Source organism: Scyliorhinus canicula, chromosome 20, assembly GCF_902713615.1.
Source record: "Scyliorhinus canicula chromosome 20, sScyCan1.1, whole genome shotgun sequence".
In the NCBI taxonomy this organism is placed as follows: domain Eukaryota; kingdom Metazoa; phylum Chordata; class Chondrichthyes; order Carcharhiniformes; family Scyliorhinidae; genus Scyliorhinus; species Scyliorhinus canicula.
The window spans coordinates 51,506,687-51,524,157 of record NC_052165.1 but is presented as its reverse complement, the minus strand read 5'-3'; the positions used below and the strand labels follow the sequence as shown (position 1 = coordinate 51,524,157).

The window sequence follows — 17,471 nt, the reverse complement described above, 5'->3', positions numbered from 1 at the left end:
CTCATAATTTTGTAGACCTCTATCAGGTCGCCCCTCAACCTCTGTCGTTCCAGTGATAACAAACCGAGTTTATTCAACCTCTCATCATAGGTAATGCCCTCCATACCAGGCAACATCCTGATAAATCTCTTCTGCACCCTCTCTAAAGCCTCCACATCCTTCTGGTAGTGTGGCGACCAGAATTGAACACTATACTCCAAGTGTGGCCTAACTAAGGTTCTATACAGCTGCAATATGACTTGCCAATTTTTATACTCAATGCCCCGACCAATGAAGGCAAGCATGCCGTATGCCTTCTTGACTACCTTCTCCACCTGTGTTGCCCCTTTCAGTGACCTGTGGACCTGTACACCTAGATCTCTCTGACTATCAATACTCTTGAGGGTTCTACCATTCACTGTATATTCCCTACCTGTATTAGATCTTCCAGAATACATGACCTCACATTTGTCCAGATTAAACTCCATCTGCCATCTCCCCACCCAAGTCTCCAAACAATCTAAATCCAGCTGAATCCTCTGACAGTCCTCATCGCTATCCGCAATTCCACCAACCTTTGTGTCGTCCGCAAACTTACTAATCAGTGTAACAATGCTTCTTCATATTGTGCCATAGATAAGTAGGACATGTCTTTATGACAATAATAATAATAATCGCTTATTGTCACGGGTAGGCTTCAATGAAGTTACTGTGAAAAGCCCCTAGTCGCCAAATTCCGGCGCCTGTTCGGGAAGGCTGGTACGGGAATTGAACCCGCGCTGCTGGTATTGTTCTGTATTACAAGCCAACGATTTAGCCCACTGTCTAAACCAGACAATGATTTGACCTTGTTTACCTTTTCCCACTGAAGATCACGGTATAGATACCGATAAGAAAAGTCATTCAGCCCATTTGAAATGATTCCAGAATGATTGCCTTTACGAGGTAACCAGAAAGCCATTTGTTGATCCCTTTGAATAGAACTTCCATTATTTTCAACCTGTGACCTCTTGGTCCACTGCCCTTTTTTAATATTAAATGATGTTCTGGATTTTACCACTTGCCACTATCTGTGTGCCTGTAGAAAACAGCTTTTATTCACCCCTCAAATTCAGTTTCCCTCCTTATCCTGCTAACACCCTACCCATTTCTTGAAGCTACTGGCGAAAGCCACATGCAGATATTTAACTACAGGGATTACAACCAAGTAAATCAATAACAGTTGTGGATGTCATATGATCAAAAATTCAGGAATGCCTTCAATCAGAGGTTGGGAGCTCTTGTCTACGTATGTATTTGTCAGTGTTCGCTGAATAGGGAATTCGGCCAAATTTATTCTCTTGACCCCGCATCAATCTGATTAACTGCAATAAGTTCGCTCATCAAATATCTGTCTGGTTTTCTTTAACTGGTTGACAATTTCATTTGATTCAGTTTTTATTTAAATTGATGAAACTATCTTAATTTTTTACAGTTGAACCAGTTGTAACCCCAGAACTTCCACAGGTGAAAAAGCAAGTTCTGATAATTTACTCACTGGACCATGATCTCTACAAGAATGTGGTCCTGGCATTTGCAGAGTTCCTAATGACTGCCTGTGGTACCAAAGTAACTTTAGATTATTTAGAGATCAACAAGATTGCAGAAGTCGGACACATCAATTGGCTCACATTGCACAAAAATGAGTCGGACAAGATTATAATTTTATGTTCCCGTGGGACAAGGTTGAAGTGGGAAGCCATGCTGCGGGTTGGACAGGACCAGATTTTGCTGAAAAGTGATGAACGCTCGCCAATGCGTGATATGTTCACTCCCGCCATGAACCTGATTTTGCCAGACTTTAAGCGGCCAGCTTCATTTGGGAAGTATATCGTTGCATATTTTGATGACATCAGCAGTGAAGAAGACGTACCAGATCCATTTAATGTTGGTGTGAAGTACAAACTGATGAAACAGTTTGAGGAAATACATTTCCGAGTGCAAGACTTGGAGAAATATGAACCAGGAAAAACTTGCCGTGTTGCAGGAATAACAATAGATGATTACCATGAACACCCATCTGGTGAAATATTGAAAAATGCAGTTCAAAAGTTTAAGTTGCTGCAATTGGAGCAGCCAGACTGGTTTGAGAAGGAATGTATCATTTCTCCAGAGGAAGCAGGAGTTGAGCCAAACTGGAATGAAGAACCTTGTGATCTCCTAACAATTAGGCAAAACATCCTGCAGTATAAATCCCTTGATGATATGCCCTGTACAGTGAATGAAGTGTATATGACCAAATCGAGCAATGAGGCACTTATGAGGTGTCCAGTGGGATTTGAGCATAGCGTCCAAGATATTAATTTGTCCCAAAATATGATTGGAGTAGACTGCAACATAAATCCAACATATACCTTGGAACCATTATACAGCACGCCATTATCTGGCTGTAGTCAAAATGTGTTAAATTGTCCCAATGTTAAGTTCTCTCAGGCAGAAGAGGAACCACTCTTGCAAAAGGATTGGATTCTGAGGAATGATGTCGCAGACTTTCCTCAGCACAGTTGTGAAGGTGACATTACAATGAATGGAATTGGGGGGCATTCAGATGGTGACCAAGCCTCATCCATTTCTCATGATGTAAAAAAGAGACTGGAAGAGCTTCAGCAGGTGCTGTTCCTTCAGGGTTTAATGTCTTCACAGGACTCAACCAGGCTACCACATTTGCAAAGTGAGATTATTGGATATCCACAATCTCTCTGCTTTGGGAAAGAAGATAATGTATATTCAGACCAAGGCTATAGCTCCCAGCAGTCATTCTCCGTGGATGAAATCCCATCACCAAGCATGAGCACATCTTCTGAAGCATTAAATGAATTAAAAATTCTGCAGATGGCTTTACTTAATGAAAGTATGCGTAACTGAATAGAAGTTGAATGTATGAGGCAAAATTGCACTGTGTTTGTGACTTACAGAAAAGCCATCTTAATGCTCAGGACATTAAATAACAGCAGTGCCTATGGATGCGGCAAGTCAACGGAATTTGTCCTGTCCTCCCTTAGGTTGTCTGTCACACATGAAATTAACATGTAAATCATCAGGTAAATAATTTAAAATATAGGTGACTTTACTTGTTTATAATGTTTGCACACTATCTTTCACAGTAAACCAAGCATAGAAATGCAAATTATGACAAATAAAATGGGCTTGTTAAAATCTGTGACCAAAAAGTGGATTCAAAATAAATTCCAAGTACAAATCTGATAATGAGAAAGGTTCACTTTGAATTCCAGCCCAATGAATCTCTGTGAAGGATGACTGGTAATTCAGTTATTTCCAAACTTGTACATTTATGGTATTGTCATTTTTTTTTTTTAAATTACAGTATCTACATCAATCACCAGATGCTAAATTTGTTTTGTAGAGCTATAAGTTAGGGTTAGAGTGGCTTTGGAACTTAAGAGAACCATCAAATACAGTAGCAAGTTCATGTCAAAAAAAAGTTCTGTCAAGTGTGCCATCATGCAAAGTGAGTTTGCAGCAGGTTCTCCCAAAATTTGTTTGGTTTCTTCCACTGGACAAGGCAGAAGCTTCTACTTCCTAAGTCTTCCCATTGTAAAAAGTTATTTTCAGTAGTGTGATTGAGAGTGTTTCTGCTTTACTGAAAACTAAAGTCTGCATTTAGGACCTGACTTTAAGAAAGGCTTTTAGATTAAACAAATATAGAACAGTCAGTTCCCAGTAAACCAGGGCACTTCACAGTACAAAATCTATGTGTTTGACCTCTAATTTTCTTGAAAAGCAAGCATAAATCATAATGGAAATGTGTAGGGGGGGGATGGATTTACAGAACTTGCAAGAACAGGAAATGAGGCAGACCAGGTGAGTTAATTAGGTGGAAGCTGAAATTTCACTTTCTTGGGCGTGGGTTCAAATTTAGAAAGTAACTCAGCAGTGTGTTCTAGTGGGTCAGGCCTCATGTCATCCCATATTATATATTAACATGCTCTGAATACTCATTATATGAAAGCTTTTTGTATCTTCCTGGTTCGTAAGTTCATAAGATATAGGTGCAGAATTAGGCCATTTGGCCCATCAAGTCTGCTCCGCCATTCGATCATGGCTGATCTCAGCCGAGCCTTAACTCCACCATCCTGCCCATTTTCCGTAACCCTCCAACTTACTACCAATTAAAAATCTGACTAACTCCTCCTTAAATTTACTCACTGTCGCAGTATCCACCGCATTTTGGGAATTCCACAACTTTTTGGGAGAAGTAGTTTCTCCTCAACACTGTTTGAAATTTGCTACCTCTTATCCTAAGACTGATCTCTTGTTCTAGAATGTCCCACAATAATCTGTTTAGTGTCACAAGTTGACTTACATTAACACTACAGTGAAGTTGCTGTGAAAATCTCCAGGTCGCCACATTCAGGCACCTGTTTGGGTAGTCAGAGGGAGAACTCAGAATGTCCAGTTCACCTAACAAGCACGTCTTTTGAGACTTGTGGGAGGAAAACGGAGCGCTCAGAGGAATCCCACTCAGACACGGGGAGAACGTTCAGACTCCGCACCGAGAGTGACCCAAGCCAGGAATTGAACCTGGGTCCCTGGAGCTGTGAAGCAACTGTGCTTCCTTGCTGCCCAAGAGGAAGCATCTGCTCCACGTCTACCGTTTATCATCTTGTATACCTCAATATGATCTCCCTTCATTCTTCTAAACTCTAAAGCGAATAGGCCGAAACTGTTCAATCTCCGTTCATACATACTGGTAAAGTTAGTGGTGAACAAGAATCTTGTGGGGGCACATGAAAGCACCAGTGGTGCGGTAGCATAGTGGCTAGCACTGTTGTTTCACAGCTCCAGGATCCCAGGTTTGATTCCTGGCTTGGGTCACTGATTGCAGTGTCTACACGTTCTCCTCGTGTCTCCGTGGGTTTCCTCTGGGTGCTCTGGTTTCCTCCCACAGTCCAAAGATAAACTGCCCTTAGTGTCCAAAAAAGTTAAATGGAGTTGCAGGGATAGGATGGAGGTGTGGGCTTAAGTAGGGTGCTCTTTCCAAAGGCTGGTGGTGACTTGATGGGCCGAATGGCCTCCTCTTGCACTGTAAATTCTATGATCTAGGATCTAATACAAGGAAGGTCAGAGGGTGGGATCAAGAGCATGGAGGAGAGAAATAGGAAGGCCCTAGCCTGGGTGTGACAGGGGTGATAGTCAAAGTAAGAAAATGCAGGGTCTAAAGGGTGGTGTGTTATATCCACGTGATTCATCTCTGAATTATCCCTGTTGAGGGTAATCTTGGATAATGCATAGAAGGAAAGCATTGCAAGATCCTGCAGAGTATCAAGTACAACACTGGATGCTAGCATGAATGTTCAAGAAAGAATGAATGCAAAAATGGAACATTTGTTTCTTAATACGTGCCAACCACGAGGCATATCAGTCCTTTTAGCTCTCTGACTCAGCTAGTCTCAACAAATAATGATGCACACATGAATAAAGTGAAAACAATGTAATATGAAATGTAAAAAACACCTATGCCACCTTTGTGCTTTCAATAGGTCTTCTGTTAATGGCAATGGAGTTGGCAGTAAAGTTGTGGTCATTAGTTAGAACATCCTTGTTTGTCTGGGAGGCTGTTTACAGCCTGTCTGTACATGCTGCATTGTCAACTAACAGCGGGTTTCACCATCGAAAAGCTTCTCCCACTGTGTATTCACACCTGTCCCGTGCATGTCACTAGCACTTCAAATTTTAATTGGAATCATGTGGGAACCAGCAAAAGGTGAGAGCAGAGATAGAACCCACTTCCTGTTTCGCCGTCAGGAATGGCACACCAGAGTTAAAATTCTGCCCTGTTTTAATAGTGGGATGAGGAAAAGTGTTAATGATGGGAATCACTTGATTCAAACAAAACTGCTGAGTTTCAGAAAATGTACAATAATGAAACATTAATTATGCTGTGAACTGCTCCTGTTTATAATGTACAATGAAAACTAAAATTATTAGCATAAGCCATGATTGCTTACTAATTTGTATCATGTCAATAAATTACTTTATTTGATTTTACAATTTCATAGAAATTTTATACTGTAGATGTTTTTAATAGGTAGACATATATTTTGGCCTCCATATATTTTGTAGTATGGGTTGATGGATGAGTAATTACCTGGACTGACAGGCCCAGATGACCATAGGGTGCTTCCCTTCAACTGGTGATTATTTAACCTGAAGATCACCATAACTCGGGTGAGGGCCGAGGTTGAGAAGGTGGGGCCTTCATGAATAACCTCAGCCAATACAGAAATTGAACTCTTGCTTTGCTCTGCATCATGAACCAGCTGTCCAGCCAACTGAACGAAACCGGGATCCCTCTTTGGTTTGATACCTCGTATGAAAGATCGTATCTTAGAAACGTAGAAAAAATAGGAGCAGGAGGAGGCCATTCAGCCCTTCAAGCCTGCTTATCTTTCAGTCAAAATTGTTGCCGCTCTACCAAGCACTAAGAGCAGCATCTTGCAGTAGAAACATTTCTTAGAATTATCCTGGTTCTGTATTAGTTGCCCACCTCTTTCCTGACCTTTCTTGAATTCACATTCAGTTGTGGTATTGTCACCAAACTGCAGATGCATCTGTCCCATCTTCACATTGAGGGTAGCCTCTATCGTGTTGTGTGTCACTACCATCGTGCTAAATGGATAGACTTCGAACAGATCTAGAAACTCAAGACTGATCATATATGAGGCATGGAACCACAATCTCCAACCTCATAACCCAGCATATCGCACACTACCATTACCACCAAGCCAGGGGATCAACCCTGGTTCAATGAACAGTGCAGAAGGGCATGCCTAAAAATGAGGTGTCAACTTGGTTAAGCTGCAACACAGGACTAACTGTGTGCCAAGCAGCATAAGCAGCCAGTAATAGAGCTAAGTGATTCTACAACCAACGCATCAGATCTAAGTTCTGCAGTCCTGCCACATCCAACCCTCAATGATGGTGGACAATTAAACAACTCACTGGAGGAGGAGGCTCCATAAATATCCCCTTCCTCAATGATGGAGTAGCCCAGCACATCTATGCAAAGGCTAAAGAATTTGGAACAATCTTCAGCCAGAAGTGCCAAGTGGATTATCCATTTCGATCTCCTCCAGAGGTCCCCAGCATCACAGATGTCAGTCTTCAGCCAATTCGATTCACCCCACATGATATCAAGAAATAGCTGAATACTACAAAGGCAACTGGGTAGTGCGAAGGCGATGGGCCCTGACAATATTCCGACAATTGTACTAAAGACTTGTGTTCCAGAACTTGCCGAACCCCTGGCCAAGCTGATCCAGTACAGGTACAACACTGGCATCTACATGGCAATGGGAGAAATTGCACAGGTGTCCTGTCCACAAGAAACATGACAAATCCAACCCAGCCGATTACCGTCCTATCAGTCTACTCTCCATCATCAGCAAAGTGATGGAAGGAGCCATCAACAGTGCTATCAAGTGGAACTCAGCAATAACCTGCTCACGGGCGCTGAATTTGGGTTACGCCAGGGTCACTCAGATCCTAGCCTCATTACAGCCTTGGTTCAAACATGGACAAAAGCTGAATACCAGAGGTGAGGTGAGAGTGACTGCCTTTGACATCAAGGCAGCATTTGACCAAGTATGGCATCAAGGAGTTCTTGCCAAACTGGAGTCAATGGGAATTGGAGGGAAACTCTGCTGGTTGGAGTCATAACTGGCACAAAAGTAGATGGTTGTGGTGGTTGGAAGCCAATCTTCTCAGCTCCAGGACGATACTGGGTAGCACTAGTGGCTAGTACTGTGGCTTCACAGCACCAGGGTCCCAGGTTTGATTCCCCGCTGGGTCACTGTTTGCAGAGTCTGAAGTTCTTCCCGTATCTGCGGGGGTTTCCTCCGGGTGCTCCGGTTTCCTCCCACAGTCCAAAGATGTGCAGGTTAGGTGGATTGGCCATGATAAATTGCTCTTAGTGACCAAAAAGATTAGGACGGGCTATTGGGTTACGGGGATAGGGTGGAAGTGAGGGCGTAAGTGGGTTGGTGCAGACTCAATGGGCTGAATGGCCTCCTTCTGCACTGTATGTTCTATGTTCTATCACTGCAGGAGTTCCTCAGGGTAGTGTCCTAGGCCCAACCATCTTCAACTGCTTCATCAACGACCCCCATTCCATCATGTGGTCAGAAGTGGGGATGTTTTATTGACTGGGTTCGGTTGCAGTACGAAGAAGCAGTAGCGAATGTGGTACGAACCGGGTGAGTTTGGACTACTATAGACTGCACCGGGGGACAAGGCAAGGATGTGCCCTCTCCCCACTGTTGTTTGCCTTGGCTATAGAGCCATTGGCGATGGTGCTGAGATCGTCAAGAAAATGGAAGGGGCTACTCCGGAAGTGGGTGGAACACCGGGTCTCGTTATATGCAGACGATCTATTCCTATATATTTCTAACCCGTTAGGGGGGGGGATAGGGGAATTTTGCCGGTTCTCGGGGTATAAATTGAATATGGGTAAAAGCGTGAGTTTTTGTGATCCAGGAGAGGAGACTGGGGGCGTTGCATTTAAAGTAGTGGGGAGGAGTTTCCGCTACTTGGGTATTCAGTTGGCACGTGGTTGGGAGCAGCTACATAAATTAAATTTGGCCCGGTTAGTTGAACAAAGGAAAGAGGACCTTCGGAGGTCGGACATGCTCCCGCTGTCACTGGCAGGGAGGGTACAGATCATAAAGATGACGGTACTCCCGAGATTTATGCTTGTTTTCCAGTCCAGTGGCTCTCTATTTTTATACCAAAGGCGGGTAAATCGGGTGATATCTGGGTTTGTATGAGCAGATAAAACCCCGTGAGTAAGAAAGTACTGTTGGAGCGGAGCTGATGGGGGGACGGCTGGCGCTGCCAAACTTTAGGAATTACTACTCGGCAGCAAATATAGTCATGATAAGGAAGTGGGTAGTTGGGATGGGGTCGGTGTGGGAGCGGCTGGAACGGCCTCATGTAAGGGCACACGTTTGGGGGCATTGGTAATGGCTCCTCTGCCATTCTCGCTGGCCCGGTACTCCACAAGCCCGCTGGTAGTGGCGCCGCTGAGAGTTTGTGGAAGCATATGGGAGTGGAGGGAGCGTCGGTTTGGCTCAATTTGTGGTAATCACCAGTTCGTCCCAGGGAGGATAGATGAGGTGGCAGAGAGCAGGAATTGAGAGGCTGGGGAATCTGTTTATTGAGGAGAGCATTCCTTGTTTGGAGGATCCGAAGTGGAGTTTAAATTGCCAGTAGGGAATAGTTTCGATGGATAAGAGACTGTGCAAAGGCAGGTTTCGACCTTTCGGCTTCTATTGCTGCAGGGCATACAGGACAAGGTAGTTTCTAGAACAGGGTGGGGGAGGGGAACGTATTGGAAATCTATTAAGAACTTATGGAGTGGGAGGAAACCCAGATAGGTGAGATAAAACGTAAATGAGAAGATAAGTTGGGAAAGGAGTTAGAGGCGAGCCTGTGGGAGGATGCTCTAAGCAGAGTCAACACGTCCTCGTATGCCAGGCTCATCCTGATACAATTCAAGGTGGTTCACTGGCCTGGATGAGCAGAGTTTTTTGGTAGAGGACAGGTATGTGAGGTGTGCAGGAGGGCCCGCAAACCATGTCTACATGTTTTGGGCATGCCTGAAGCTTTGGGGATTCTGGCAGGGATTTGCCACGGTCATGTCAACGGTACTAAAATGAGGGTGGCGCCGAGTCCAGAGATGGCAATCGTTGGAGTGGAGATGGAAGACCCGGAGTCCACAGGGGGTGAGAGAGGTTGATGTTTTGGCCTTTGTCTCCTTGGTAGCTCAGAGACGGATATTACTAGCGTGGAGGGACTCGAAGCCCCCGAAACAGGGGTATGGGTTAGTGACATGGCCAGGTTTCTCAGACTTGAGAAAATTAAGCTCATCCTGAATGGATCAAGGTTAGGGTTCGTTCGGAGGTGGCAGCCGCTTATCGACTTCTTCGGAGAAAACTATACTGTCAGCAGTTTCTTTAAGGGGGGGCTAGGGAGAAGGGGGGGGGGGTCGGGCTATTTTTTAAAATCTGGATTAGGTGGGAACAGTGGGAGATGGACAGTGTTACGACCTGAACTATGTTTACATTTGTATTTGTATCTTTTACTGTTATAAAATCAGCGTCACCCACATCCCGTAAAAAATGTTTTAATGGTTCCATAGGTGTTGTACCCCACATAGCCATTCATCATGTACAAGCCAAAATCATGTCATCAAACTATACTCAGATATTGCTGAATTTTCACTGTCCAGAGAAGCCATTGTATAGTCATAGTGCAACTGAGCCCAGTTACAGCAACCTATTAATGCTCCAATTGATCAGTTAATTGGTTTAAGACTGGCACCTCCATTTACTCACCTAGCCATTGGAGTTTTTCTTCTTAGTGAGACCCTCTCTGTCTTTCGACTGTTATCAATATCACTGCCACGATTGTTCTTTCACCTCTCTACGATTCTATCTAGTTTAAGAAGGATCCCGTCAACAGCCGTCAGCTCGTCCTTAACGTTGAAGAACTGGGGGCACTGCCCCTTTTGCCAGCCATGGGCAAGGTGCTTCATCGCGCGCTGCAGTAAGGGATCTTTGGCAGTTTCTTCGCGTATTTTTATAACTCGTTCATCAGTGGCTGGGAGGTTGCTGGCACACAACTGCACCTGTGCTTCAATGTGGCGAATGAAGTCGCCCTGTTCACACGGCGTGGTGACGGATCGGGATAGGGCATCCGCGACGATCAGCTCCTTACCCGGTGTGTAGACGAGTTCGAAGTCATATCGGCAGAGACGAAGAAGAATTCGCTGCAGCCGAGGTGTCATGTCATTTAAATCCTATTGGATTATGTGGACTAAAGGCCTGTGGTCTGTTTCCACCGTGAACTTTGGCAGGCCATATACGTCGTCGTGAAACTTGACTATTCCTGTCAGGAGACCCAAGCACTCCTTTTCGATCTGGGCATGCCGTTGTTCGGTCAGAGTCATGGCCCTGGAGGCGTATGCCACTGGAGCCCAGGACAAGGAGTCGTCTCGCTGGAGGAGCACCGCCCCAATGCCGTCCTGTCTTGCGTCTGTGAATATCTTGGTATCCTTGGTTGGGTCAAAGAACTGGGGCTGTGGTGAGCTTTGACTTCAGCTCAAGCCACTCTGCTTGGTGTGCAGGAAGCCACTGGAACACTGTCGACTTTTTGACGAGATGCCGGAGGGCTGTGGTGTGAGATGTCATGTTGGGAATGAATTTCCTGAGAAAATTCACCATCCTGAGGCAACGGAGGACCGCCTTTTTGTCCTCTGGGGTCTTCATGGCATTGATTGCCAGCACCTTGTCAGTGTCAGGTTGCACACCCTGCTGTGAAATGTGGTCACCCAGAAACTTGATAGCGGACCTACCAAATGAGCATTTGGCCCTGTTGAGCTGGAGGCCATTTTCATGAATCCTCTGGAAAACCTGTTTGAGGCAAGCGATGTGATCCTCAGGTGTCGTGGACCAGATGATCGTCGTCCACATAGACTCGCACCCCCTCGATGCACCCCCTCGATGCCCTCCATAATTTGCTCCATTATGCGATGAAATATTTAGGAAGCTGATATGATACCAAAAGGCATGCGGTTGTAGCAATACCTGCCGAACGGAGTGTTAAATGTGCACAGCTTCCGACTGGACTAGTCCAGCTGTATCTGCTTGAACCCACGAGAGGCGTCCAGCTTGGTAAAGAATTTGGCATGAGCCACCTCACAGGTTAACTCTTCATGTTTTGGGATCAGGTAGTGCTCGCGCATCATGTTGCGATTCAGGTCTTTGGGATCAATGCAAATGCGGAGTTCACCAGAGGGTTTCTTGACACAGACCATGGAGCTGACCCAGTCTGTTGGTTCCGTGACCTTTGAGATGATACCCTGGTCTTGGAGCTCTCGTAGCTGCGTTTTCAGACGATCCTTGAGAGGAGCCAGCACCCGGCGTGGTGCATGGATGACTGGGATGGCATTCGGTTTGAGCAATATCTTGTAACGATATGTGATCGTGCCCATTCCATCAAACACGTTGTGGTATTGCGTGAGAATGTCGTCTATCTCAGCCTGGAGATTTACATTGGGCGAGGCAGTCGCCGGTGTCGAGGACATGGCATAGACGCGCCGGACCAGATTTAGGAGTTTGCATGCGCGAGCAACGAGCACGGATGCCTGGTCAGGCCGGTCGATCTCGAATTGTAACGCCGCTTTGATTGCCTTGTGAGATACACTTAGCTGACACGATCCACTGGCAGCTATGGCATTGCCATTGTTTTTAAGGAGCTGGCAGGCTGGTGGAAGAATTCTAGGTTGGTCTCGGATGCTGTCGAGGTCCGACTGTGATATGAGGTTTGCAGATGCGCCAATGTCCAATTTAAATCGGATGCGAGACTGGTTAACCGTGATGACAGCACACCACTTGTCGTCAGGATCCACAGTGAGGATTAAAAGGTGGTTTGCAGGCACGGTGGAAGCCAGCTTGCGCGTGGTGAATATGCCCACCCAGTATGGAGACTCGAGGCAGTCAGCATCTGGGTCCATTGGGCTGTCGGGATCTGAATTCTGCATGCCTTGTTGTACGCAGCGGACACGTCTGCGCTGCAGCTGGGATCGCTGGCTGTTGGTCGGTGGAGAGAACCTGCATAAGGCCACGCAATACCCATGCTTTCCACACTGGAGACATCGCCTTCCTTTGGCTGGACATTGCCGCTTTAAATGGGCGGAGCCACAATTTGGACACGTCATGACGCTGATGTCAGCGCGTTCTGTGCGCCATCGCACATGCACAGTGCTGTCAGCCGACGTTCGCACATGCTCATCGGGGTCTTTGGCCTCGTCGTCCACCCGGTCGTGGCGCCCATGCGTAGGGACCCGGGAAAAGCGCGCGAAATGGCCACTCTCCTCAATGCTCAGGCCGTGCATTTTTGCGATGGCCTGCACCCTTTCTGCCTCGTGGGAGGCTAGTTTTGCATTTCCTGCCGCCCTGATGTGGGCGTAATGATTCCTGGCATGCTGATGGACAACCCATGTTTCAATGGCGACCGAGAGGGTCAACTGTTTGATTTTGAGGTGCTGCTCCCGCAGGGAGTCGGACTGGACCCTGAAAACGATCTGATCCCGGATCATGGAATCAGCCGTTGAGTCATAATTACATGACTGCGCTAGGATGCGGCAATGGGTCAAGAAGGACTGAAAAGGTTCATCCTTATCCTGAAGCCTCTGTTGGAAGATGTACCGTTCAAAGCTCCCATTCACCTCAATGTTGCAGTGGTTGTCGAATTTCAGCAGAACCGTCTTGAACTTCATCTTGTCTTCGCCTTCGGCAAACGTGAGCGAGTTATAGATGTGGATGGCGTGATCCCCCGCAGACGACAGGAACAGTGCCATCTTTCGGGCATCCGATGCTGCCTCGAGGTTGGAGGCCTCGATATAGAGAAGGAACTTCTGTTTGAAGACTTTCCAGTTGGCGCCAAGGTTGCCGGAGATCCAGAGTTGCGGAGGAGGTTGGATTGTTTCCATGCCGCTGGATGGCTGCGTGCTGGTCGTTGCAGATTCACTCCAGGTATGTTCGTTAGAGTTAATAGCTCCCTGGTACCATGATGTGTTATCTATGTTGGTCTAACATCGACTGCAACTGGATGCAGTAAAATGAGAAACAGGCTTGCGACACAGGAGATGGTCCAACACTGTTTTATTGAACCTGCTGATTGCTGTACATAATCTGCTGTGGGTTGACACTCTATTAACCTAACTGATAACCTCCTACTGGCTTGACCAAACTAGCTCTCTGCCACATGGTGACGATGTTCATTGGCCTGTGCACTGTGACTATCTCCCTAGCCATGTCCTGTGTGAGAGAGAGAGCCTTAATGCCCTGTGGGCTTTATAGTGGTGGTGTCCAGTCTGGTGATTGGTTGTCCTGTGTCGTGTGTGTTCATTGGTTATCCTGTGTGTCAATCACTGCCTGTCTGCATCTCATGAGTGGATATTATGACAGGCACTGCACCCTGTCTGTGCCATCTGCCAAGTTGGCACTGCCAGGATGTATGGGGCACTGCTAAATTGGCACCGCCGAGGGGTGGGACCTGAAGGCGGAATTGGGAGGGCATGAAGTAGGGCCTTTGGCGACCCCTCAGCAGGGTGTTGCTCACTTGGGGGGGCTGATAACAGCAATTGGGGGGGTCTTTGCTGGAAAGAAGTGGGGGGGGGTGCAGAATAACGTGACAGAGATCTTTACATGTATCAGGGGCGGCATTCTCCGATCCTGGGGCTAAGTGTTGACACCGTCGTAAATGCCGGATTGTTTTACGACGGCGTCATCTGGCCCCTAGGGTCAGCGATCCTGCACCACACAGGGGGCCAGGACGGCACTGGAGAGCCTCGCGCTGCTCCAGCTGCCGATACGGGCGTCAGCACAGGTGACGCAGGTCCATGCATGCGTGCCACGGGTGACGCGGGTCTAAACCTAAATTAAGCCTTCTTGCATGCTCTGACTCCAGCTATTACCTTACTATTTCTCATTGTATTGCTATCTGTCTCTCTCAATCCATTGTGCAACTTGTTTCTTCTTTCTGTTGCTACATCCTGGTACCTAGCACCCCCACCTCCCCCCCCCACCCATGCCACACACACACACAAAGCGGCACTCCAAAAACACCCTGCAAGAGCATTAAGGATTATACAAATTTAACACAAAGGTTTGTTTTCCCTGTCTGGGGCATCTAGAACACGGTGGAACAATCTCAGAATTAAGGGGAACTGAGATGAGAAATTTCTTCACTCAAAGGATTGTGAGTCTTTGGAATTATCTAACTGAGCAGGTTGCACCAATGCCGCATTGTTGAATGTATTTAAGGCTGAGGTAGCCGATGATTAACCATTGTGCCATTGTTGCATTGATGGCGGAGTAAGTTCTAGGTGTGGGATAGAAAAGCAGGAAAGTTATGCTGAATCTTACAGTGCAGAAGGAGGCCATTCGGTCCATCGAGTCTGCACCTTGAAAGGAGCACCCTACTTAAGCCCACACCTCCACCCTATCCCTGTAACACCACCTAACCATTTTGGATATGGAGGTCAATTCAGCATGGCCAATCCACCTAGCCTGCACATCTATAGACAATGGGAGGAAACCGGAGCACCCGGAGGAAACCCACATAGACACGGGGAGAACGTGCAGACTCTGCACAGATATTGACCCAAGCTGGGAATTGAACCTGGGACCCTGGAGCTGCTAAGCAACAGTGCTAACCACTGTGCTACTGTGCCGCCCTTGTCAAAGGAGCAGGCCTCATTGGAAGAACGAGAAATGGGAGGATGAACTTGGTTTGGTTTTTATGGGATAGGTGCGGAGTAAGGCTCTTCACAGGGTCAACTTCACCTTTCATGTGCGAGGTTAAACTTCATCCAGTTCAGGGTGGTGCACAGGGCACACCTGACCAGGGCAGGTACGAGTGAGTTTTTCCTTGGGACTGGAGGATAGGTGTGAACAGTGCTCTCCTTCTTCAGGGAACTGGTTACTGACAGCTGTTAGGGGGTTGTTTGTCTTTTTGTTTAGGTTTTGTTTTCTTTATGAACAGCTGGGGGGGGGGGGGGGGTGCGGACTGGGGTTCTGCTGGGTGTAGTTTGTATTGGGGTTTGCTGTATTGTTACTTTGTTATAATGACATTTGTTTCTGAATAAAAAAATATATTTTTAAACTTTCCACATTGCCGGGTATATATCAGTGTTGTAGCTGTACTGGAACAGTTTGGCTTAGAGGCGTGGCAAGTTCTGGAACACAAGACTAGAATTCTATCTCTCTAATGTTACCAGGGCCCATAGTCTTTGCAGTATCCGGTGTGTCTTCAGCCATTTCTTGATATCCATGGACTGACTCAAATTGGCTGAAGACGCATCTGTGATGCTGGGGACCTCAGGAAAGGTTTAGGTAGGTCATCTACTTACCATTTCTGGCTAAGGATTGTTGCAAATGCTTGAGCTTTATCTTTTGCACTGATGTGCTGGGCTCCGCCATCATTGAGGATAGGGATAGGGATTGAGAATAGGGATATTTGTGCAGCCTCCTTGAATTGAATGTGGCAGGACGACAGAGCTTGAATCTGATCCATTGGCTTGGGATCACTCAGCTCTGTCTATTACTTGCTACTTTAGCTGTTTGACATGGAAACAGTCTTGCACTGTAGGTTCACCAGGTTGACACCTCATTATTAGGTATGCCTGGTGTTGCTCCTGGCATAACCTCCTGCACTCTTCATTGAGCCATCTTGATCCCCTGGGTTGATGGTAAAGGTAAAGTGGGGATATCCTGGGCCGAATTGTTGCTGAATAGAATTCTGCTGCTGCTAATGGCATACAGTGCCTCACAGATGTTCAGTCTTGAGTTGCTAGATCTGTTTGGGTCTGTGCCATTCAGCATGGTAATCGTGCCACACAACACAATGGAGGGTATCCTGAATATGAAGATGGAACTTCACCTCCACAAGGACTGTGCAGGGTCACTCATAAAGATATTGTCATGGACAGAGGCATCTGTGACAGGTGGACTGGCGAGGACGAGGTCAAGTTGTTTTTCTCTCTTGTTGGTTCTTCCATCAAACGGGGCCAATGCCAATTGAATTGCAGTAAAATCTGATCCAAACAGTGGATGCCACATTGCTTACTGAAAGTCAGGTGACGTCCAACATCTGAATAATACATGTCTTCTGAATGGAGACCCATACTTGTTTACCATTTGTTTCACAAGTCCCTTCATCTTTTACTGTCAGAGGTGGGGCCGGGCTGAAGAAGTAGAGAGATAAGACTCTACTGTTAGAACCTTTTAGATACCTTGCGAATCATTTTCCAAAAACATTGGGCTGGATTCCCCATTTCTGAGGCTAAGTGCCAGCGCAAACGGAGAATCCGTAGGAGTTCACGACAGAAAAATCGTCGCAAACCCCTCCCCAATGAGGGGCTAGCACCAGCGCTGCATGAAACTCCTGCAGATCGTGCCAAAAAAGGCCAGTGAATGGCCGGTCCCGGGCTGCACATGCGCAGGGCTGACGACCTGCACCGGTCGCTGTGTAAAATATGGCTCCGGCGATGCACGAACCCTAACCCGCTAACCGTGACCACACAGCCCACATCCTGCACCCCCCCCCCCCCCCCCCCCCCGGGCCAGTGGAACGGAGCCCGGTCAAGTGTAGAGAACACGTGGTCTGCACGGTCGGAAACTCGGCCTATTGGGGGCAGAGCATCACGGGTGGGCTGGCCAATGATGCGCTAATGGCGTTGAAACGGCACGTGTCACGATGGCGCCAGATTGGAAGGGGTGGAGCATGGCAGAACAGCGTCAAAGCAGCGCCTGCCCCGATTCTGGCATTGGAATTCATTCTCCGCCCAATTTCTGATCATGATTTCGGCATCGGGCTACAGAGAATCCAGGGAGTTTCACCACACCGTGGGGGCGGCACAGTGGTTA

The 17,471-nt window shown here is 46.9% G+C and overlaps 1 protein-coding gene across 2 annotated transcripts in view; it reads left to right on the top strand.

The window, feature by feature from the left end:
• il17ra1a (interleukin 17 receptor A1a) overlaps positions 1-3,328 on the top strand; it is a 39,247-nt gene extending 35,919 nt beyond the window's left edge. For both annotated transcript variants that reach the window (XM_038780481.1, XM_038780483.1), the window contains one exon: positions 1,454-3,328. In XM_038780481.1, coding sequence (XP_038636409.1) covers positions 1,454-2,883 — 1,430 coding nt within the window. In that variant the 3' untranslated portion in view covers positions 2,884-3,328. The remainder of the gene's footprint in view (positions 1-1,453) is intronic.
• The last annotated feature ends 14,143 nt before the right edge of the window (positions 3,329-17,471 follow it).